The sequence below is a fragment of the Anser anser genome (assembly GCF_964211835.1).
Source record: "Anser anser genome assembly, chromosome: 6".
NCBI lineage: Eukaryota > Metazoa > Chordata > Aves > Anseriformes > Anatidae > Anser > Anser anser.
In genome coordinates, this window is record NC_139726.1 from 39,157,439 (window position 1) to 39,182,851 (window position 25,413).

The 25,413-nt window shown below is 42.8% G+C and overlaps 1 protein-coding gene across 15 annotated transcripts in view; it reads right to left on the reverse strand.

Annotated features, from left to right (window-relative positions):
• ANKRD44 (ankyrin repeat domain 44) overlaps positions 1-25,413 on the reverse strand; it is a 151,828-nt gene that overhangs the window by 88,741 nt on the left and 37,674 nt on the right. The window contains exon 1 of one of the 15 annotated variants that reach the window (XM_083843008.1): positions 479-15,111. The exons of 13 other annotated variants lie outside the window; for them this stretch is intronic. In XM_083843008.1, coding sequence (XP_083699134.1) covers positions 479-538 — 60 coding nt within the window. In that variant the 5' untranslated portion in view covers positions 539-15,111. Of the gene's footprint in view, positions 1-50; positions 373-478; positions 15,112-25,413 lie in introns of those variants that run through there. One more of the 15 variants, XM_083842998.1, reaches the window with a different exon arrangement.

Genomic DNA, 25,413 nt, shown 5'->3' on the forward strand with positions numbered 1-25,413 from the left:
AAAGGGATAATTCAATGCAATATGTAGACAGTTGATACTACAACACTCACCTGTTTTCCACATCCAAGACACACAAAGAGGTTTCATCCTGCTCGATTAAAATCAGTGTAAACGAGGACTTTGGTTACCAACTCATCAGAGTTATTGTGGGTGAACCGCAGAAGACCATTTCAAAAACAGATCTAACCCAATGGTGACTGAAAGTCAAAAGGACCCTTTTTAGCAGGCTTCAGTAGGCAAGAGACTGAACGTATGAAAGCAAAAGAGCCCAGACAAAGTTCACACCACACTGACATAAATGCAAAGCTTAATGCAAATATGATAAGCTACAGTGGGACTGCAGTTCCAATAAAAAGCGAGGAACGCACACTATTTAGCATTTCAGCTGGATATTACACCATAAAAGGGACAGTTATTTAAATGGTGTGGCACATGGTGCTACAGAAATTTCTGCCAAAATCAATAAAAATACATGTACCTCAAAAAGTTCAAGGGGGAGGCGAGTGTCCTCGGGGAGAAGCACACAAACACGTGGCATGATTCCAGCAGAACTTCAGACCCCGTTTGGTTCACATGTCAGTAGGTAATTACAGCTATGGTTTTCTTCCCATGAGTTCACACGCTGAGTTTCTGTTCAGGGCGGATGTATTTTGCAGGCATGATCTCACATGTGCCTGAATCTCATCTTCCTCTTGGCACGGCATTGATGTGCAACACTTCCAGGGCCCCACTCCCACCAATGTCCAAGCCCAGCCCCAGACAACAGCAAATCTCTAGGGTCAGAAGGGTGACAAAGGAGGGACAAGACATTTTAGGGACTTGAGCAAAGTCCAAAACATCTGACTTGCCAGGTTTTGCCATTACATCACAGGCAGATCTTGCTCAGGTTCAACTTCCTCTTGCTCTGCACATCGCACACAAACCCTCCTGCAACGCAGCTCTCCCTGAGGCGTCTGTGTGAGAACCCATCTGCTCTCTTGCCCAGCACAAACGCACTCCTGAAACACCCCAAAAGTCTCTCAGCTAACTTCTGCCTATGCAGCAGGTGTCAAATATACTTTAAAGAAATTAAACATGAATGCTTATGTTTCCTGACTTCTCTCGGAGTGTCAGTGCTTGTGAAGAAGACTGTAGTCAGTTGTTACCATTTTCACTAAATAATACAATCCTCTGTGGATCTTCATCTCCTGCATTTGCCTTCTGCATAGTCAGTACAAAGTTCAAATTAAAAATGTTTAAGTACTGAGACCGATGACAGTGTCATTTCCATTAATAGCAGAGTAACTATGTATGAACACGCAAATCAGTCCATAACAACATTTCACTTCTTCCTTTGCATTAGGAGTGCTACAGTTGGCATGGAGCTCCACTCAACCACCAAAGCAGATGTTTTACCTCTATTTTGAATCTGGAACGGATTAGCTTTATTCAGCATATCCTGATAATATCCTTGTACTCGTGATCAACCAAAAGACTGAAGCTGACAGGAAAAAGAATTAAAAATAAAATCCAGCATTGCTGATGAATGCACCCTCAGGTGGTCAGAACAAAGATGTGAAATGGGAATTTTAAAAGGTTTTAAAATTGGCTTCAGTTCAGAAACCAGTTCAGGATCTGCCAAGCAGGGATCTTCTGATGGTGAGAAATCTAGCAGCTCCAAAGTGATACAAATTAAACTGAAAGTTGAGCTTGAGAGCTGCACAGAGCACCTATACTCTTTCTTTCAACAAGTTACCAAATTCTGTCTCACAAGTTATGCCTTTGCCTGCATACCCTCTGGAAATGCTGCAAGATACCTCTGAGACTACTGCCACGCTTCAGAGAATCAATATGAACCTCCCTCCAGCACTATCCAGTGCATTAAATACCTCTCCTTATCTGAGAAAAAATACTCTTGGACAAGAAGCATCAGCCAGAAGCCTAAGTGTACGCATTCTCCTCTGCTGAGGAAACAGGACACAAATTTTGCTCCTTCTCCTTCTTCTCAAAGGAAGCATCCAGCCACGGCCACAGCTCCTTGCTGAAACACATCAAGCAAAGGCAAGAGGGAAAGGGCACAGAGCACTTCGAATTCTCTATGAAACAAAGTGCTCAGGCAAACCAGAAAGAAGAAAAAGAAGAAAACAAGCAAACAAAAAACAGAAAACCAGTAGCCTTTACAAAACCCTTTTCAAACCTCAAATGCAGGTGACATTCATAATCCCAAACCCATTTTTTATTTTGCTAGAGAGGCCGCAACTTATTAAAGCTGAAAGAGAGTTTATTCAGACTTTTATTGTAATTTAACACTTCAGCCTCTCACTTCTTTTTTGTGAACCATTTCACTTCAAAAGTGCAAAAAACTTGCTGTTCCACCTTGTTCCATTGTGCATCTTGAGTCTGATGCCAAAGGGAATGCTTACAGAAGGGAATAATTTAAGGTTTGGGGAAAGGAATTACATATTTTTTTAACACTGATGTTTTATAGAGGAAAGGGGGGACACAAATCCATATCCTGAGTCCCAAAAGACAACAAATCTCTGTTTCTGCTCCACTTCTTTTGTCAACATTCCAGTATTAGTCTCATCAAAATCATCCCAGTATGTATGAGAGTTGATGACAAAAACTTCCAAACTACACCAAGAGACTGAGACCAGAGCTCAATGCTTTTAAAATCCTTACCCTCTACATACAAAGTTATGTGATCTTTTGGAGAGATGGGAAAGGTTTCAGGGTGGTGGGAAAGGCTGTGCCATCTTACTAACTACATTCACCTTTGCTGTAAGGAATTAAAAATAAAAAATAATTTTATGAAAAATGTTTAAAAAGCAAACACAAAAAGGAAGTAGCCTGTTCACAGGAGTCTGCCAAACTGCTTTTGCTGAGTTTTGCACAGGGAAGTACAGGACTCTTCTGCTTGCAGCTACTTCACGTAGGCTCCAGATTCCCTTCTCCTCTGGAGTATGATGGGTATGAAGAGAGTTTCTCTACACTATCTGCAAAGTCTCATCAACCAACTGAAACTACACTGTAAATGGGACTTGCCCAAGGGGAATTCAATCCCACTGCACTCAGTTAAAATGGTGGCTGGCTGAGACAGAGAGCTTTAAGCCACAGGAATATGGTGATGTTAGCAAAAGAAAGAAAAGAATAAAAAGAAAAGAAGGTGTGGTACCCTTCTCCATCTCATTGAGATGGAGGAGGGCAGCGTTATATTGCCTGTACTGCTGTTTTCATGCAGCTTTAACACAGACAGAATCTCAAGGCAGTAACTACAGGAAGGGGATGGAAAAAGCAGCAAAGTGTTCCTGGTGGGGACAAGCCCCCAGCACCCTGCCCTTTGCTGATCTCCTACCTGGGACTTGCCAGCTCTGCGGCCTGCACCTCACATCCGACTGGACTGAACCCAGCACCACACTGGTCCTGTGGCTCCAGACCTCAGCTGGAGGAAGCCATTCTGCCACATGTTCTGAGGAAGGCAACCTGGATTTTTGGTGGTCTCCTTTATGACCTAATTCAGACCTCTAGCTCCTAAGCTGGACATCCTGTAAAATGTAGGTCAAATCCATACAACCGTAAGCAGCAGAGTGAAATACAGGAAACCTGTTGTCCCTTTCTGTGCCAAAGCAGCATGTAGACCATGGAGGAGAGACTGCATATTTCTGATGAACTCTAACTCAAATTCCTGTTCTCCAAAGCTGTTTGGGTCCTAGAGGCATTTTAAGTATTTCTTATTTAAATTTTATTTCTGTCTCTACAGAGAAGAATAAAAAGGCAAAAAAAATCCCCTCCGCATCATATCAAATATTTTAACAGATTTCCACAAACCAAGAACAAGACATTCCTAATGTAGACAGTCTTATGAAGACACTACAGTGTCACCGTGCTAAATTTTTACTCTCCCTGACAGAGCTGTCAGCTAACTTGCTGCTCTGACACAGATTCTGAGAAAAGCCTCAGGAAATACTTTAGGCAGGTTTCTGTGAAGAAAGAAAAAAACAAATCACATTTCTAAACAGCTGCACCCAGCTCTGCCAGCCCAGTCCGTTTCAGGCAACAGAAGTACCACATAGCACAGCTTGCTCTGGTAGGAGGTAACAACCAATAGTGTGCCAGTCTTTTTGCAGTTTTTCACTGGAGGGCTATGTGACTCTGACTTTCATTCAGCTTAATGTATTGAAAGAGCAAAATTTGGCCACTACAAGCTCTGAGTTTGCCGAGCAGTGCTTGACAGAGATAAGAGGGCAGTCAGTCACAGCTGGATGTCACCATCAGCCTCCACCACGCTCAACGCAGGCTGCATTTATGCAATTATGCTCCATCCCAAACCAGCACAGTCTCTGCTGTGCAAATCCTACATTGTTCCATCCACACGACCAGTTAAGCCCTTCTTACTGTCCAAGTTCAGCTCCTTTCCCTTTCCCACTCCCCAGCTGATGTCCAACCCATCCTTCCTACAAAGCTTCCTGAGGGTTACACAGGCAGGGGAGAGGAAGAGGCCTGGGGAGCTGTGATTTTGCAGGGAAGAATTGTGATTGCTAACAAAAAAGAAGACAAATACTGGGGAGCAAAGAGTTAAAAATGCTGTGCCCTCCCTCATCTGCTCCAAACATGAGAGTGAAGATGAAGCCCCCAGTTACCTAAAAATACCAGGTTGCTCATCGCTCTCTGCAGCTTCCCTCCTGGCTACACTGGCAGTGACAGGGACTCACCTCTGCATGGCAATGTCAACTGAAAAAAGATTCGTCCTTTGTATCTGATACCACTGAATTGTTATGAGAAATAAGAGACAGACTAACTGCTTGCTAAAACAAGTTGATTTTTTTAAATGACATATGAAGAATTACATTTAAAAAAAGGCGAAAACAGAAAAGTGCGATTTAAGGCTACCACTAAAAGCCAAGCCATGAAAAGCACAGCGTAAGGGAGATTTACTGTGCATACAGACTAAACTCAGATCTGTCTTGCTTAGCTAACATGGCCCTGTTAATTACCAGCGTTAATCTGCCCAGCAGCCCTCTTGCTGTTATCAGGAACCACAGCTCAATTTTTGTGCATTCACAACGAATGCACAATCCTCAGCTTAAGAAAAGTTACTTGACAATACGCAGTTCTGAAATGAAAGCAGTTTGCCTATCATGAGTGCAATACACAAGCTTTGACTGGAAACTTAGAAAGAACATAATGAAATGGAGATTAAGAAGTGTATATATTAAAGATCACATCACTTGATAGCAAAGGCAAACTTTTACAGTTGTACAGGATAGCTTTATGAAAACTAGCAATGGTACCAAGCACGGTCACTCCAGTTCAGACCACTGTATAATGCACTAGCCAAAAATCAAACACAGAACTAAAATGGCTAAGAATTCTAAAAGGTCAAGAATTACATCCTGAATTACAGTCCTCAAGTAACGCCTGAGCGCCATGAAGTAGATGTCTTTGCACATCTATGCCCAAAAGTTTATTTCAGAGCCTCTAATTTGTACTACTTTTAAAAGAAGGTGATAAGAAATGTTATTTTCACAGTTGGAAAACCACTTCTCACATTCATTTCTCCTTATCATTTCTCTCAAACATTACTGTTCAAACACTATTATACATGCAAGGTGTAATTAAGATGCTCTAGATAAATAGGCTAACAAGAAGTCTGTTTGCATGATGGGAGGGGAAAAAAAAAAAAGCAACAGTGTCAAAAATGACCCAAGACTGGTTTCATTCATCCAGTTACAGAGCTAATGGCCAGCACTAGTGACTAGGTTTGAATACCTGCTGTATAACTAGTCCAAGGGGCTCACAGCCACCACACTTTGCACTTGGAGACAATCATGTTTTTCCACCCAGCAATCTCAAAGCACTTTCTAAGGGTGCATCCCAGCTTCCCAGGCTAAGAAATCAGCACAGAGCAACACCACAGAAAGTTGTTTTAGGACCAATTCTCCTTTCAAGCGTTTTCACGTTTTGCGCTTTCAACATTTGCAAAGCACTTAAAATACTTCTCAAGTGGTTCTTGTTGAGTGACAGTATTATTAAATTTCTGAGTAAATTGGCATTTATGGAAGAATTGGTGATAAGATCTGTAAACGAACTCCCAGGCATCAGAGCAAATGGAATTACAAGAAGCTAGAAAAAAATGGTCTGTGCTTTCCTCTTTACTCTCAGCGCCACCCAAAAAAGGAATTTATGTAAACAGAGAACAGGGCAATCACAAGTCCGCATGGCATCACTGCGTTGGGATTAACATCTGCATAGCCACCACTGATTCCAAAAGCCGAATTTCAAAATCCTTCTAGTGCTTACTCTCTGCCAAGACTGTTCATCCTCACTCCCAGCTGTTATATGAAAAATACACAGTTGTTAATTAGCCCCATGGAAAGGAACTGGGTTAGTAATTGTTCAGTTTCTAGCACATTGCTGTCCTGTGTCACACCAAACATCCAGCCAACATCCCCAATCTCACAGAAGGCAGAATAATTTATGCACCACTAGGGGAAAAAAATCATCTTCCCCACCCCTTCCACCCATGGGACCAATCCAGAAACCAAACCTGAGCACAGAAGCCTGCAATCCCGACACCACACACACCTCACAGGGTCTGCTGTAGTTAGAGAAGAGGAGCAGCAATTCATGCAAAGCGCAAGGCAGAAGGCAAGAGATATGCATTTATTTTAATTTCCCCAGATGTTTAATGCCCAGTTGCTTTCCACAGGTGCACAGCAGTGTGCCAGGCTGCAGCAATGAAGCACCAGGTTCTGCTTAGCAGGGCCTTGACAGCCGTGCCCGGTCAGGTAGCTTTCTCGAACATAGGGATAATGTCCCTTTGCAGGAAAAGAAAGGTTAATTAACCTCTTTGAAGAACCATAATTAAGGCAACACGGAAGTCGGTTCTGTAAGTAAGACCTCAAGAAATTATTGGTTCCTGTAGTTGATACATGCAGTTTGCTTTGCAGATCTAGTTGAACAAAGCATTAAAATGTAATCCTGGATGAATTTTACAACGCTTCCCCCCTCCCATCCCCCGTGTAAATTTAATTTCATTTATCAGTTCAGCCTCAAGTCAGGAGTTCAATATTTAGTTCCTATATTTAATTATATTTTCTTTTCATCTTGGCCTTTTCCAGCTAAATGTTTAATCAGAGTGTTCACTGTAATATAAAAATTACTAGAGTGAAAAGAATGAAGTAATAATATTCTCATCCTTACACATAATGTTGTAAGTTGAATTCCAGAAAGTTGATTAAAAGGGCCAATGATGCCACTGAATGAAGAAGCTACTAATAAGCCCTCAAGGAGAAAGTGAGCTAAGTAGTGGTAAAAATTCACAGCCAGAATACAAAACCATAAGGTCTTTTAGAGACTATCAGAGACCCATTCTTCAATAGGATGCAATGAAAGCACAATATAAGTTTCTAAGGTCAATGTTTCCCGATTTCACCCACACAATACTGGTGACAAGAACGCCAGAGTGAAAAACGCAGCCCAGATTTCTCCAGCTGGCGCGTGGTTAGGAAGCGAGGGCAAGCAGTCCATGTCCCCGTGGTACCAGAGCCTTCACCAGGTCCATCGCTCCAGCAGCAGGTTAGCCACTGCAAGTCCTGGCTTGGTTATTCCAGTAACAACCCATGTGTCCTGACAAATTCCTCAGCACCCAAACCCTCCTCTTTCACGAGAGCAGGAGGAAGGGCTCATGTTCGCTTTTGACAACATCTGCATGCTGTGCAAGGGCTAAGCGTTGATGCTACTGTCATCGTTATCCGTCCTTCACTTGGTCTGTGCCCACAATGAATCACTTCTTCTGTGTTTCTGCATGAGTATCCACAATAAAACTTGCCATGGACAAAACATTTCAGTTACAGTTCAGTTTCCACTAGAAAACAGACAGACTTACTCCAGAACCTGCTGCATAAAGGATTATGCATTTCCTTTCCAGAGTACTTCTTCCTGGCTCTGGCTCCATGTTATACACATTCTCTCCCCCAGTTGTGTAGAATTTGCAGTCCCTGTTTCCCACACCTCTTTTTCTTTGCTGTAGTCTCCGGTGAGGCCACTTTTTCCTGCAGAAATTATTCATTTTTAATGGGCACCATCAGTCTTCTGTTAGTGTCCTTGCTTACTGTGAGCAGACTGAACTTCTAACTGCTTTTTTTTCTGAATCATGTAAAGACATGCTGTTCATCAAACCCTATCTACAGAGGAAGTCTCCTTCTAAACTAGGCAGGAGGTAGCTGGCTTGGTTCATAAAGCATGAATTACTGCTGGTTTTTTCAGCTTTTTTTTTTTTAGTTCACTGTCAATCTTTTGACATTTAAACTTGATGCAGCCACATAAATTGTCTGAAAATATGTAACATTTACCAGATTTTTTAGACAAGCCTCCTTTTTAGGAAACCCTGCAAAGTTTTTCTCATCCATCAACATCCTCCCATCCAGGGAGTGCATTGAGCACTGTCCAAATTTGGGAAACTTCAGGTGACAGTCACACACACTACTGAGGCTGCTCTGGATGTCAAGTCACCTTAACTTCCATTAATTAAAAAAACAAACAAACAACAACAACAACAACAACAACAACAAAAAGACTAAAACCTCCAACTTAGGCACTGCCTATTCACTGCCTCTGCTCTGGAGATCTGAACCACCACTGTGTATTGGTATTTTGTTTTCCAGTTCAAAAAACACACTTTGTCCTGGGGCTCTGGCAAGCCTGGGCTGCGAGTGAGCTGTGACAGCCTCCGGTGTCCCCAGGCACCTACCCTGCACCCCTCTGCTAGGAGAGGGGCCAGGACAAGGTATGTGCCACATCTGCTGTCAATGATCTTGGGGCAAAAAACACCAGAAAAATGTTCAGAGTGACTACAACAGCCCTGAAAACATTCAGCAGAGAGCGAGGAATTCCTTGCGCTGTAAGCAAATCTGCCAGAGCTTGTCCATCAGAGCCCTGATACAGGGCAAAACATAAATAAACTTAGAAAATCCTCTCTCGCAAGGATTGAAGCCAGTTAAAATTAGTGTTTGAGAACAACTGAAGAGCACAGAGTGCTTGCTGAGCCCCACGCTGGAGTGCTGCTAATGCTTTGAAAATCAGTACAAAGATGAAGTGATTTGACTTTGCATTCAGAGCTTAGCTTCACAAAAGTGGAAACACACTTCTGCCAGGAAACTGAAATATGTTCAAGGACTGGGGTCCAAGAGAAAGCAGGTTTAAGACCTCTGCTTTCATAACAAACGCTACTTTGATTGCTCTAAAAAATAAATAATTGCCATATATGCATGGAAACGATATACAGATTTCTTGTAAAGATTTCCTCAAGTACACCAAGGAAAGAAAGCCTGAAGGATGATTGTTGGTCTAGCCCAGAGCTGTCTGTGTTTTGGGACAACGTTGCTCTTCCTGTGATTATCCTATTTTGTTCAACATCAGCAATTCCCTCTATTTTCTTGAGGGAGAACCAAAAAGGTTCAAGGGAAAAGGCTGGGGGAAGAGAGGTACAAATAAAAGAAAAAACAAGCAGCCTGTAAGACCACATAGCAGCAGTACCTGCAAGTGACGTGATGATGTGCTTCATCTCAGGAAAGTAAAAGCCACAAGTCCACTAAAGTTCAGTTTCAACAGGCTTTGAAGCTTAATCCCAAAGGGGAAAATACCTAGCATGTATATTGCATGGAAGACAATGAAAGGAAGAGCCAAGTCAGAGACAAACCTGAGTATCAGCTGATGTCTCCTCCTCCATGTAGGCATGGATTCTGGACAAAATCAACCACCTAAAATGAATTTTCCTATTCATTTTCACAAAGTAACTGGGAAGGTACAAGAGACACGTAACAAGACACTGAGCTTTTTCCTTCCAAAACAGCAGCTTGCATCCAGCCTGTATCAATGACAGACAAGCCTGCCACATCAGGCTTACCCACTGATCTGGATCAGCGTCCATACCAGCAAAAAGAAAGTCACTCCATAGAAAATTCAGCCCAAAACGAAGCGTAATTCCTTAGAAAAGCATAATGTGGTCAATGAAAAACAGATAAAGTGCTGTTTCTGCTTGCCTGGGACTAATGCAAATCATGTCCCTTGACTAGAAGCAAGTACCTTATGCTTAGGTGATGTTATAGCCCAAGACCTGGCATGGTTCCCAAAGAATCCATCCCATTTTCAAGAAATCACAATTATGCCATGTATTAGTGCAATTCTTTTAAGGTGGTAAGATCATTTAATCAGATTGTTACAATATGAAACAAGTAAGTAAGGCAGCGAGAAGAGAGTCATAGAACAAGATGATTTTTTTCTACAGAAAAGACGGTTCTTATTTTCTCAGAGTAATGCTCTGCTGAACATTAAAACTTTGTAAGATGCTTAAGACAATAATCTCATATATGTACGTACCAGCCAGCTGAGAGAGAAGGAAGATGACATTCCACTTTTGGTTTTGCTGATGTGTCTGCCTAACAAAAACCTCCTAGTGGAGACTGGGTTTTCAAAGTTTCTGTGTTATTTGTGGGGTTTTATTTTTAATTTTAGTCTATGCAGTTCACTGAACAAACTAAAATACAGCAGCACTAAATCTGGTGTAATTCGGTACAACTAGTACAACTCTGTCTATACTAGGAAGCCAAAAAAAAAAAAAAAAAGGAACAAAATCCACATCCCTTGGGCTGGCACTGACATGTTAACAAACACTGCTAGTATAAGCAGGATGTTATGGAAATATAATTCAGATGTCGATATGCATACGTGGATGCATGTATTGCCTATGTTTGCCCCATCCCAAAGAAATGGTCTTGGCCCAGCTGTGCTTATCTATTGGAAAAACCTTCACTTTTATCTCTCCAGGAACATAGCATTTCTACTCAACAACTCATGGCTTCGTAGCCCAGACCAGTGATTTACTATTGGGCTGATAGCAACTCTCCTACTTGCCAGGTCCTCAAGTCTTTCATGTTTTATTTCAGTGCTTTTCAGGGCCGCAGGTCCCCTTGGGATTACTGAGCCAGAGAGGCTGTGCCTAGCAATGACACTGATACTGAAGACGTGCAACAGAAAAACTACATCAGTGCAGACATCTCCATGTCTGTCAGACACACGCACTTACTGAGCACCTTCCTGCTCCTGACAGGTGCTGGGTACGTCAGGCCAACATCCCCTTGGGTCTCATCCTGGTAACCCATGTCTGAGGGCAGCTCAAACAGACAAAACTTCTCCCAGACTCGCCAAGGACTGCATCAGGTACAGAAGTTTCTCTGCAAACTAGATTTGTGAATACCCACGCCAAGCAAGCTTCCTGGTGTGAACCAGGAGCAGGCCCTGTCCCCACAGCAGGGCGACAAGAAGCACAGACTGGCAGCAGTGGCTGTGAGGAACAGCCTGCGAAAGCCAGCGCCGACAGAGCCGCCTGAGTCACACCACTCACCTCGGCCAGCACAGTCCTGACAAAAATATCACAGGACTGAAAAGAACGAGCAATCCACAGTCATCTTGCAGACTGCTGGGAGCATGGGACAGGGTGATGCTTATTACTTGATTTCACGAGCCCTTCAAAGTAACAGACGGGAGGGAGAAGGAGAGAGAGGGAGAGTCACTAAAGCTTAATAATTATTATTTTTAAATAGAAGCATATCTCTAGGATTGCTGGGGCACTGCTGGCCTGTGAAGCCCTGGCCCACCGACGACGCAGCAAGGGGAAACTGGCCTGCGGCCCGCACCAATGGAGACTGCCAGTCATCACAGAGCGCCGCTGGCACAGCTCCTGGAGACATAGATCTAGGAGGAAAATTAACTCAGGTTTAATAAACACTGTAGGATAAACACGATTTCAGATAGGCACCAGCCAGAAATACTTAGCTTTTTTCTTAAAGGCATAGTCAACATCTAGGCAACAGTATCCGCATCTTAAAACAGCAAAGTCTCCCACACCTTTTCCTTATTATCTCTAAAAGAAGGATCCCAAGAGGTTGGTTTCCCCCCAGTTTCAAGCACATGATCACAATGTCTCAGATGACACCAGAATGAAACAAGAACAGGTAACAGCATATTACCAAAGGCAGGTGGTATCTGTTACAATCCAGCCGACAAGAGCATCCCTTGCATCGGATAACCTTTCAGTCAAAGCACAAAACCTAACTCAGGCAAGCATGTTTCTAAAGTCAGGACCAAAACAGAAACCTACACAGACAGTCTGGAAAACAACAGGCCTCGACTTCACAAGTCACAAGGATTAACACATCTCCAAGTTGCACTGATGAAGAACACTTTCTGTTGATTTTATATGGTTGGTGCCTACTTACTTTGGCATTGCAAAATATCTGCAAAGTCTCTTGGACAGTTAAAAAATAATAATGAAAATAATAATGTAATGTTAAAAATATGCACATATTTTTGCAAATAAATATGCAAATATTTAATGCAAAAATAATGTAATGTGAAGGGAAAAGCATGAGGGCACATAGAGCACTTAACTCTCATGCATTCTTCAGAGAACAGGAGACAATCTCTTCCAAATATATAGCAAGAAATGCAGCATTTGAAGAAACAGCAGGGTAAACCTCAGCCTATAAGCACAACATTTCTATGCTTCATGAATATGTTATAAGAAAAGATACTCTGGCTCTTAAACTACACCTCAAAATCATCAGCAATGTCATTGCATTTCAACACAGTCAGGATTCTTCTGTTTGTGTGGGTGTCCCTCGCAGAAGACAGCAACACGAATGCCTTGATTTTGACACTTTGTCAATAGAAAATTCCTGCTGTCATTTACACTTGCTGTGACAAACAATTCTTGCTGTGCCAGCCCAAAGTTTCTCCCTAACACGTTGTCGGCAAGTTAAAAAAATTGCATCTATCAGCTCAGAACAGGGCTTCCTCCAGTGCAGTGAGAGGAACTGCAAAAGATATCTTGGAGGTTTTTGCTAGCAGGTATCAGAGAAAACAGCTGAAAACACAAGATCAATGAACACAACCGTATCAAAAAGCAGAAAGTAGTACTAAGTAAGTGACAACCCATCCACTTTGCTCCACAATCATATTTTGGGTTAGTACAAGGTCTGGCAATCTGTGCTTTGGAGGGGAGGTGCAGTGCGAGAGGCTGCCATCCAACTAAGTCCCATTTAAAGCAAGACTAAACTCTGAAGGCAAGGAGGAAATAAATCATCTGAGTAACTGCGAGTTACAGCTAAATGCCAGCACATTTCATGGGGTAAGACAGCCAAAGTATATACAAATGTAAAAGAAGATGAACTCTCCATGAGATGGAACAACAAGAGATAAAGGAGGCTCCAGGAAATTCTGATCTTGCTTCCAAAATGTCACACAGTCAGGTTGGGGCAAAATGGAGCCAACATTTCTTCATAGCCACGGAAGTAGGCAGTACGGCAAAGCCATGAGATAACGAAAACTCATGTCAGATAGGAATCATATAAACAGCAAAGAGTCTAATTATATAGCCTGTACTGACAAAAATCAGACCTACACGATTGATTTACCTAAAGCTAGTGAGTGAATGAATAAATGACTGAGAGGGAAAAGAAAAAAAGAACGAGCTGTGTGTCCCCCTGCAGCAGTGGAATTAATACAGAAATACAAGAGTCCCCTGTGGGGAGTTTCCCCTCTGCACACGCTTTCCCGTTACCTTGCAGCAGCCATGTTTCAGCATAGAGCTGGGGGATAACGCAAGAGGGCTCTGTCCCATCTCACAGCCCAGTTAACATTGGCAGTTCTGCAGACTGAAAATTCATTACGGGTGTTGGTCTGTAAATCCACCCACCTGCTTTCCTACAAATATCCAATAATATCCAGAGCAATAGACTGACATTTTATCATTCCCATAAACACTGTGTCAAAAAGAAAACATTTGCCTCATCAGCTTTGGCCAACCAGACATCTCACTTCTAGACCCCAAACTGAATCCAGGCTGCTACCTTTATCAGAGCAAGCAGATCTATTTTCCATATTGACAGAGACACAAAAATACAAACAGGCATAAGGAAGCAACAACACTTATTTTGAAAAGAAATGTGACAGAAGGTCAAAGACTGATCAGATCAGTAATGGAAACCTATCAACCCATATGGCAACTCCTACACTTCTGTTATTTGGCACAGCTTATCAGCAACACGATAATGGCTTTCTGCCATTAAGTAGCATCACTGTCTTTTCATGATAGGAAAAAGCTGACATCGAGATCTTGCTGGGTGGCCCATGAGCAAGACACAGCTGAGGTAAAGAGATGTCCTCTGTGAACACCACAGCTCGGCAGCCATTTTACATTCCCACCTAGAGTGCAGACCAACGCTTCCCTGCCCTCAAACCACTACTGTAACGCATACTTTACAAAACCCACATTCATTTTTTTCTTCCCACATTCTTCCTGAAAGAAGAACCTGACCCTGTATTGGTTGAGACAGGCAGTTATTATTATCTACAGGAAAAACAAAAGATACTCATCTCAGACGCAGCATAAACAACGGATGGGGAGAAGGGAAGCGGAGACCACACTGCAGCATTGCCATGCAGTAAAGCACTTCCGAACACCAAAAGTCCTGGTGTTTGCCCCCATTTTAGAGTTAGGGAAAGCGAGAGGCCAGGACAGGGCACATCGCATGGATACTGGCAGAACTAAAGGCCGAGCTCACCATTAGGTGGACCTGCAGGCAGCAGTTTACTTCACACAACGCTTCCACCATGTGGAGATCTGCACATGAATGAATTGGCTTTCTTCACATGAAAGAGGGAAAGGAAAAATGTTTGGCATTCAACAATTTCAGTTGCATGCTGCTTGTGTGATTGCAGCCACAAGGGACAGAAAGAGGCACTGTGTACCTGGACGCAGCGCAGCCTAGATGGAAGTTAATCGCTTCCTCCAAGGGGCCATGGAGGAGCAGGGCTGTCACAGGTGCTCACACCATACTCCCTCACGGCAGCCACTGGGAACTGCGTGAGGATGAAGGAACTTCCAATGGCAGAGAACAGCATGGGGGCTACCAGCCCAGCCACTTCCTCTGCCTGCCCTTCCCAACAACAGTGGGCTCCTTTCCTCAGAAAGAGAGGAGTGTATCCTGCTGGACAGTTGCTCAAATAACCAAAGATTCCAAAACAAGCTTCACAAATACAGAACGAGAAGGGCAAACATTGCAACTCTCCCCTTCCATGTTTTTTGTTGCTGTTACTTGGTTGGTGGGTGGGTGGGTGGGTGTGTTTTTCCCCTTTTTAAAAAGAGTTTGAGGGTGGATTTTCAGGCAATGTTATTCTCATATATGCTGTGTAAAAGAAAGCAAGTCCACTTGCTGGAGGACACAAGAATGATGAAGTCTTATGGGAGAAGCTCCTGGTCTATTCTGTGTTTGAGTAGAGCTGACACAATAAGAGTCTAATTCATGCTGAGAGCTCCCTGGGTGATATAAAAAACAGTCAATATTTAATCACCTGTTGTGTTTTGTTTTTTTTTTGTAATAATAAAAAATGTGCTATTTTCTCTACAAAATAACATGAACAAATAAGCAACAATTCAAGTTCATACTGACTTTTGTGCAGGAACAACTCACTAGGATATTATTCTGAAAGAAAAACAAAAAGTCATTGAGACAGACCCTTGTTAGCTGTTTCAGTTACTTCCACTTAAATGAACTAAAAAGAAAGAAAAGTTCTTGTTGAAATACAAGATAACTTCCTGATATTTTTGAGGTGATACAAGAGGGAGGAGTTGGAAATCGGTTGTAAAACAGTAAGAAAACACAGGGAGGAGCAATATGTTAGTGTCAGGTAAGAATTCAAGCAACAAGTCTCCAGGGGAATACGGGTCTCCAGAAGTTCAATTGCTCAGTAAATGTCAGCTGCATGAAGAAAGCGTTCAAGATAAACAAAACATGCCAATGCTCACAGTCAAGTTCAGGAGTGGCTCCATCACTTCCTTATGCTTAAAAAAGCAGTAGGAAAGATGCACTCATTTCTACGTTTCACCACCACTTCTCACTTGACAGCACAGAATCCCTTTTCATAGGAATCAATTTCAAACCTGGGACAAAATTAGATGTGCTACAGCAACAAGGATTTTCTTCCTAAGACCTTAACATTGCTTCCTGCCAGCACAGCTTGGCTGGCATAAAAGGAAGGATATGCTGCAATATAGTGACATTTACTGCAGTTATCCGTTTGCCTTAAAATACTGGCTTCTTCAAAACATCTTGGGTGGAGGAGGGAGGTGACAAATCATCACATCAAGGGGGTGGTAAGGGGAGGATAGGAATTTCCATTACAAGCTACATGTTAGGTAGTTCCACCCCCCAAAAAAAAAGCCAGTGCTGAAAAGTGATGCTATAGTAGTACATGAGAAAAGAAAGATCATGATTTTTGTATCATATTACAAGAGCAACACTTGCATTGCTTTTGGGCAGTTCAAATCCTAAACATGCATGGACACTATCAACTTTGAAGAAGTTAAGTCCTAAAGTCTTAACAAGTGGCCCTTGTATTTCAGCCCAGCTTGAGCAGAAGTTTGGATCAGAGCTTTCTTCTAACATTGGAACAGTTGTTAGCAAATATTTTCCCAAATCATAAGCACTTACTTCCCATCCCAACTACAGAAATGGACCAGGAAAAGGTATAAAGGAGTTTCCCAAATAAATTTTTGCAAGGGTAGATGCCCTATTAAAAAAACACACAGCTCTAAGGAGGCTTTGATTAAACAGTTTATTTGACTCAGGACTTAGCTCACCGTAATATACTTAAGGATGAGAGACACTGTCCTGTTCATCAAGAAACTACAATTAGAAAAGAGTCATGCAATTTATTTTACAGTGGCCAACAGCTGCTGTATGAAGCTTTGCCCTACTTCAGACAGGTGAACAGCTACCATCGTTTTGCCAGATAAAGTAGTTTTTTTAAAGAAGTTTGCACTCGCTATTTTGGAAATACTATTTTGAGGATACAGATTATGTTACTGATAAAGTAGTTTATCCCTGAAAACTTGTTAAACCAATTTTTTAAATGCATTGAGCCCTACCACTGCACCATTTTCCCACATATCTTTGCTCTGTTTTCCTTTAGAAACTGAACAATACGAGAATTTCAAGCTCCATCTCACTTTCAGTTTATACACGTGAGGAGCAAAAGAGCTGCTGTTAAGTTTCAGATTTTTAACTGAGTAATGCCAGGGCAAATTCCAGCTTGGTAGACAGTAAGCAGGGAATACAAAAGAAATGCTTGCAAAATCCCTCTGCAGAGTTGGCATACCAAAGAAATGTCTCCAACAAAAAAACAACAAAAAAGTAAATTAAGCTATGCTTAACTTGATTTAATGTGCCAAAAAAGCATGGGTATTTTCTCCACCAAAAACATTAGGCATGCTGATAAACAGCAAGCAATCGCAAGTAGCCAAAAAACGCATCATAAATAGCAAGAGTGTTTTCCACTACTGAAAAACAACAGTGAAATGAGTTAGACTACGGGAACCCAGCTGGGAAGAGATTTTTACAGACATACATTCATGGATTTCTATGTTTACAATTTCAAACATGTACATATGAAAAGGTTAATTCTGGTTCTTTTTTTTTTTTTCTTTGAAGGTCATGACGAAGGCAAAAATAAAGCCGTCTTTGATACTATCACAGCCTACATGGAGATGCTATTCAACAGTATGAAGCTGTCTGGAGAAAGGCTAACTTTTTTAAGGAAATCCCAAAGCTACGAACTTGTCTTCTGTGAACTCTTCACATAACAGATCTGTGTTTCACGTTTTTCAAGATAAAATATTAAGACCAAAAGAACTCATTACTCTTTAAAGCTTGTAAGTGCTTGAATTCCTGTGTTAAATAATAAGCATTAATCACTTTTCTAAGTCAAAGCTAGAAAAACATATTTTAAGAGAATACATCTTGGTAGCCTTTGCAGATAAATGTGCTTAGGTTGGTACTTTGGTCTTTCCCCTTGCCCCAACACACTTACAAGCTTTACATCCCAGCAGCAATTTCAAATGAAATGTTTAAACCAGCTTTGTAATGTGTTCTAGCAAAATGGAAAAGTCACAATCTAATAACAAATAATGTGTCACGGTATAACCATGCTCATTAAAATTCTTCACGAAGCTTAAGCTTTTCCATAACAAAACCTCACACTTGTACTGGGTCACGCTGGGATGTTAACTTTCTCTACAGCAGCCCATACAGTGCTGTGCTCTGCACTTGTAGCTAGAACAGCAGTGGTATCACACCAGTGTTGTGTCTGCAGCTGAGCAGTGCTGGCACAGTATCAGGACTCTCTCTAAACCTCCTAGGGGGTGCGCAAAAAGGTGAAAAAGAAACATCCCCAGGGCAGCTGACCTAAACCAACCAAAGGGATATTCCATACCATATGATGTCACACTCAGCAATAAAAGGTGGGAAAAGGAAGAAGAGGGGAGGGGTGGGCTCTCGTGAAAACGTCTGTCCTCCCGAACACCAGCTACGTGCATTGAGGCCCTGCTTCAAGGACGTGGTCAAGCATCGCTCATTTGTGGGAAGTAGACAGTAATTTCTTTCCTCTGCACTTCCACATAGCCTTTCCTTGTTTTGTTTTTTTTGTTGTTTTTTTTTTTCCCTTTCCCCCTCCCTTTTCCCCTTTCCCCTTTTTTCCCTTTAGTTAAATTGTTTAATTAATAATAATCTTTCCTTAATAATTTTTTTTTCCCTTTAATTAAATTATCCTTATCTCAACCCGTGAGTTGTTCTTTCCTTTACTTCTTCCCCTCCTCTTCTAAGGAGGGGGAGTCAGAGAGCAGTTGTGGTGTTCAGCTGCCTAGCACGGTAAAACCACCATAACGCTATGGAAAGTTTCCACCAGTTTCTGTTCTGAATACTGTCCACACACCATCTACCACACTTACTCCATCCCTTCTACACGGAGGGAAACTGAGGACCCGAAGGACAATTGCGTGTCACCAAGAGGACTATGAAGAGCTGAACTATGAGACTGTTTTCCACTGTGTGGCAGTGGCCAAAAATAATTCCGCAATTCACCAAGACATCACCGTGAGAAGAGATGGCATGCAATTCCCCTGCAAGTAAGGGACTGTTATCTAACATAATAGATGTTTTGAATTAGGCATTGCAAACATACTGCTGGGCTGTTTTTTAACCCACTTCCTCCCCTTTTCACCGTGGCTGATGGAAGTATATGCATGCGTTCACATTCAGCGCTGCCCCCATCACTGAACACCTCCAGCATGAGAAGCAGTGCCAGGTCATAAGCAGCAACAGGCTGGCAGGTCTGCTGAGGTCCCACCACATCGGGATCCCAAGGTGGTGGTCTGTGTTTCAGTTACCCATAGTCCAAAAACACAGGAGAGCAAAGCTGAGACCAGAAGGCATTCACAACCAGCCTGTTGGCACAAGGTCTGGGGCTCAGGGTTTCTTTCCTGGCTTACTGAAACCAGCACGTCCCTACAGCCCTCTTCCTTCACCTCACCAGTCCTCAGGCAGCTTCATTCGGCCCATCACTGGGAACAGGGCTTCATCCAGCACCTTAAAATCTGCTCGCTCAGATTGCTCCCTGAGGCTCTGGCAATGTTTTTAGCTAATAAGCACTTGCCTGCTAAGCTGAAGATGGAATTATTTATAAAATGAATTATGTATCTAATACCTCGCCGGTTGAACTGGTTTTCGTTAACGTACGGAAGAGAGGCTGGATAACAGCTTAGCGTTTTTGCTGCAGCCAGCTCCGGCCTCCAGCTGCCATCAGAGTGTAGGAGGAGCCACGGAGAATCGACACCATGCCCCGGGGACAGCGTGGCACCTCCACTGAGACAGTGAAGACAAGGAAGTTTTACCTGATAAAAGAATAATGCCATTGCTGCTATAATGGCTGCTTACATACCCTTGTGTTTTTTTTTCCCCACTCACCAGGGCTTTAAATAGAAACAAGAATCATGCCTGATGCAGAGGTGGGAAAAGAGGAAAGAAAGGGATGAAGAGAGGTGAGAGCTCAGGTTTTGTTTGCAGCAAGAAACCTTGTTTGTGATGGAAAAAAATTAGGGGAGCTACTTGAACTGCTGTGTGCATTCAATTCAACACAGCAGACAAGGAGCCCTAACAATTCACTAGGCAATGCGAGTCCATAAATTACGTGTATGCCTTGAAGCGAGTGCTGAGCTTCTGACGCAGACAGAAAACATCTTTGAGTCTCAAGTTAAGGGCCTGAATTTTCCAGAGGTAAAGGGAAGTAAACATGCATATCAAAGTCAACTTTTCTTCTGTAAGTCAGGCCTGTTCCCTTTTGTAACTAAAAAAGGATCAATATAATTAATAATATGAATAAATGCTCACATAAGTCCTGAAATAACAGCTCACAACAACAATGACGACATTAATGGAATTGTTTGGCATTTAAACAGGAATGGGCAGGACTTGGTTGTCATTTTCTTGTATTTAAGCCAAATAGCTGTAAGGGTGGCATAGGAGGGCAGCATCTAAACCTAAAATACGTAAGTAAAATGGTATCAAAGTAGTAATTAACAACAAAGTAGCCTCAGGAATTATAATATCAGGCAATCATCACTAAGGTTTAACTGCAAAATTTTGAGTTGTTTTATTTATTATGTTTGGGTGTCCTATTTCAGCTTTGGCCAACTATTTTGAAGGCATTTGAAACTACGCAAGGCTCCAGGATGTTGCTTAGGGTTCATTGTCAACTGAATTCATATAGGAAAGAAATGATTTTGTACCCATCTGTCAGCAACAATGGTAACCTTTAATATCCACAGTAAGACAATGAGAAAAAAATAAATTAAAATAACCTTCTCCAAACTGGACATGGCTTCTGAAGAGCAATGGTTAAAACACCAGAGCATGTAGCATCCGTACAAATGCCATGTTCTACCTACTGCCTCCAACACATTTTCTGTGTCTGCTGTGCAGGTCTCAGCTCACCACAGACAGATCCTCTGCCCACATGGAGCCAATTATGAGTTTAGTCACCAAGAAATTACACCAAGCACCATTTACCCTGTAACTTTCTGCTGGGGTGGACGATTCATCTTCTCTTTCAACTTGGACGGAGGCAGTTTTGAAAACTGCCAGTAATTACTGGGATCTTTCCACTGTGCTTCCTTAGGTCAAGAAATTTGTTGTATCTTGGAGACAAAACTTTGTAAGTAACCTATAATATTTTACACACACGTGTATATACTATACACGCACAAATGTATATATCATATATGCTGCAGTAATATTTTGGAAAAGATTTTCAGAGCTGGATTTCAGGCCTCAATTCAAGTCAAACAACTGGGGCATATGAAAAAACCTCCACCTGCATTCTTCTGAGACTTCAACTGCATTGGAAAAAAGAAAACTCCAGTCAACTTTCCCTAATAAACACCTTGTTGTAAAATACAATCATATACATGCTTTTCTGTGTAAACATAGTACAGGCATACAACAGGCACCCAAAGTAACAGCTAGATTTTGCTATATCATAACATCCAGTAGAGGATTTAGGGATCCCATCATTGGCTGTGACTATTGTATCACAACACAGGAAGGATAGTATAGTACAGCATATGTAGTATAGTATACAGCGTTCAAGGGGAAAATGTTTATTAGTTTCACTGCATCACTGGCCCAACGCACCACGACCAGAACAGAAAAACCAGTGAGGGCTACGTCAGAGAGTGCTGGTGCTGATGTCCCACCAGCAGAGAGGAGCAGCTCTGCCAGTGCTTAAGGTGCCCAGGCTTCCTCCTTGGCCTCCAGCAGCCAGGTTGGCACCAGAGCTCTTGCTGCCTACAGGGCAAGAGGCACAGACAGGTCCTTTGGGATGCCTCCTGTAAAAGCAGACTCAATTTCTACACACCCTTTTATGAAGTAAAAGCTCTTGCCCAGCAGTCCCTTTGCAGACACCCAGCACCAGGCTCTCCTAGGCTGATGCAGGCAAGTCCCAACATTTGCAAAATCCACTGCCTCTCCACACATTTCCCACAAAGGTTTTCACTTCTTAGAACAGGACCTGAGGCACTGCAGAAGCCAGGCACCATGGGAGGCCACCAAAACACAACAACTGCTAGCCTACCCCCCCAGGAGCCCAAGGGCCCTTCTTAGGATTATTATTAAAACAAGCATGGGAGCATAACTAATGCTCTTTAAATATATATATATACATACATACATATATATATATATATCCTGTGCCATTTAAACCTAGGGCGATTGGTAAAGGCCAGATCACTACATCAGGAAAATTACTGAAGAGGCAGCGCTTTTAACACCTATGCACCTGTCGAACTCCCATGACAGGTCAAGTCTTGTCTGTGCATGTACAGAGTTAAGAGGTTGGGATGACTAAGTAATAACACAGGACAGAAAGAGGAATGGTGCTAAATTGCCTTTGATATCTTTAAAATATCTTTAATAACCATGTCAGCATTGCTCATTCTGAAAAGAAGCAACAGAAATGTAAAACACCTGGTTTGGCCAGATGCCTGCTCTGCAGGGCACTTGACCCCGGGACTTCCTGAGCTCCCTGTTGCACCGGATCCCCAGCAGCAGCCTGGATGAACAAAGGCCAACCGAACAGCACTGACATGTGGCAGTGGGGTTACAAACAACTTCCTCTGCTGAGACATCTCCTGTTGTAATTACAGCTGAGGAGAGCAGCATGGGCAGGAGGGCCATGCTACGTCCTGCAGCATGGCCTCGGGCACTCCAGCGCTTTGTTCACCACCAGCTACCCCTCTGCATCCACTGCCTGCACCAGATCAACCCCACTCCTCTGCCTTTTCCCTTAAGTAATGCGTGAAGCCTCTTTAGCACAAGGTTGAGCAAAGAGGAAAAAAAAATGCAGAAGTGCAGCAAAACACTGGTGTACCTACAGACTTCTTGTTCATCCTTCAAAACCCAAACTAGCAGAGCTTCCAGCCACAACACCCAGGCAGCTTACCAACAGCAAGTACCAAACGACCAGTGTCAAACCAAATAAACCAGGCAACTTTGATGCCAGCAGCAGGCCTCCACCTCTCATCATGACTCGACGCCTCTTCGGCCGCGTCACCTCCACCCATACGTGCCGGACCCTGCTTGGGACAGCACCCAGCTCCCAAACTGAAAACAATGTGCTTGTAGTAGCTGCACTTGGTTTTGGCCCAGAAAGACTTTCTGCTACGCTTGGAACATGACCAAACGTGCTCCAACTGGGTTGTCTTCTCTCTGGTGCACAAGCACAGCCCTTCCCTAAACTCCATCAGCGACACCTGCAGAACACTCAAGGCTTGCAGCAGCACTGTCAAGAGTGTGATGCGAAGGCACTGGACTTCATAGATAGCAGAGAAAAAAAATCTGCTTTTTCCCCACTTGCAATGGCTGATGAAAAACAAGTCAGTCCAAACTTCTGGGCAACTCAGCGCTGCCCGAAAGGCTCACCCAGCTTCCAGAAGGGCACCATCCCCAGCATGGCCAGCGGCATAGCAAAGCGGTGCAAGCACAGGCAGCCACACTCACCACCACACACCAACAGCGACGCAACGAGCTCCATGAAGCAACTCTGACCTGGTAGGGCAGGGGGAAACAAAAGTAAAATACCTTTAAAAAGATATGGAAGAGACATTTCTTTCTGCCACACAGCTGCGGTGAGCCCGATGGGCAGGGGGCAGAAGAGCTTGCTCTGCCCAGCGAGGGGGAGCAGCCCACACAGGCACAAAACAGAAGAGGACTCGCTGGGCACCGTGACTGTAGTTGAACTCGTGGCCCCCAAAGAGCCAGAAGGGCCAGCCCTTGATGGAGCCAGCAGGAACCCCTCACCCAGGTAAGAGCAGTGTGCAGGCATGCAGGCTGCCAGGAAAAATTAAAATACACTTGTACCTACAACTTAGCTGAATTTTATCTTTTAAAGAGCCACTGGATGGGATTATTTTTTCCCCTCATTTACTTTATCTCTGTTTCTCCTGGAAATGCACCCACAAGCATGTTTCACTATAAATAATAATCGGGCAGTATTATTGTTATTTAATGAGCCCTAATGAATCCAGGTAAGAGACTTCTATGGATAGTATCTCCCTCACTTATGCAGAGTTCACCAGGCAATTCCTAGTCACAGTCAGTAACTTTCATTGTTCCCCACACTGAAAAAAAAAACAGCAGTTGCCAAATTTATTTGGGGGGAAGGAGACGGAAGCAGCTTTAATTATATAAATTAAGTTAAACTGTAGCATGGAACAGATTGACCTCCCAGACCTTCAATTATATATAACTACCCCTGCCAAGTTTAGATCTGGATCTCTTCCAGTTTTTCTTGTGAAAATTGTGATTTTCTCTCATGCTATTACAACCCCTTTTCTTAATATAGTGATATAATCAGAGCTCTGCGCTTGTGCACAAGTGTAGTCTACTCTGTTCAAGCAAGTTCTTTGGATATAATTGAGGCTTGGAGGGTGGGTGCAGCTAATTTGTTTTGATAACGTTTCCTGTTTATAACGATCCTACATTTTGCTGCATAAGGGAATGATATCATCTTTAAGGCATGGAAGGGGGGAAGTAGGATGTTTACAGCATCCAATTTATTTTACCTGAGCTTACAGACCCCGTCACTTTGCAAACCTTCAATAACCAAACCGAACTCAGGTTGCCCATGGAAAACACTGATTCAGTCTTCAGGCCACCTATTGCTGAGCTGTCTCTGCCTGGAGGAAAGTAATCACCCATTTTTCAAACCCCATATCATAAGAATCCTCTGAGCAAGGAAAAAGAGAGAGCTGAGAAGTTTCATGAGAGAAAACACATGGTCTGAACACATTTGAAACTTTTGTTATGGACTTCAGTGGCTGACTTCCATTCTCCATCCAGAAGACAAAGGACAGACTCTACCTGGCAATCTGAGTCACGCCATCAGGATTTCCTTAGATAGAAGATGTGATCTGACAACGCTTAAGAAGAGCGAAGACATAAGGACACAACAAAAGAGCTCAGCACTTGAATTCAGGACATTCATGAATTTTCCTGAATTGGTATTTTCCAGACAAAAAGCCTGAACTCATGCAGCTTGATTTGAGAATCCCATCTGACAGGCTGAAGAGGAAAACAGAGGAAACAGTAAAAATGGTTTTCAATTCAACTAGAACTATAACGGAAAAAAAGCAGAGTATATCTCACTTACCAACTGCATGTCAAATTCAGGCCACTGCTTCTACTGCCACACATTAGCCCACACCATATTATTCAGTCCTTTCATTATTAATAATGCACAGCAAAAGAAGTGACAGCACTAATCTACATCTGACTAACATACTTTAAAATATGAGATAGTCTCAGTGTGAGCTCAGTACGTCTCAGTGTGAGCTTGCTGAAGCAGCGATCAGCATTTTAACAGAAATGCTGCTACGCTGCCGCACCTTTGGGATGGGATGTCCTGGTTGCTGTGCATGTGGTTTGCTCACCTTCATAAAGAAAGCTACTAAAATTTATCCAAAAAAAGAGGGAGGGAAGGAAG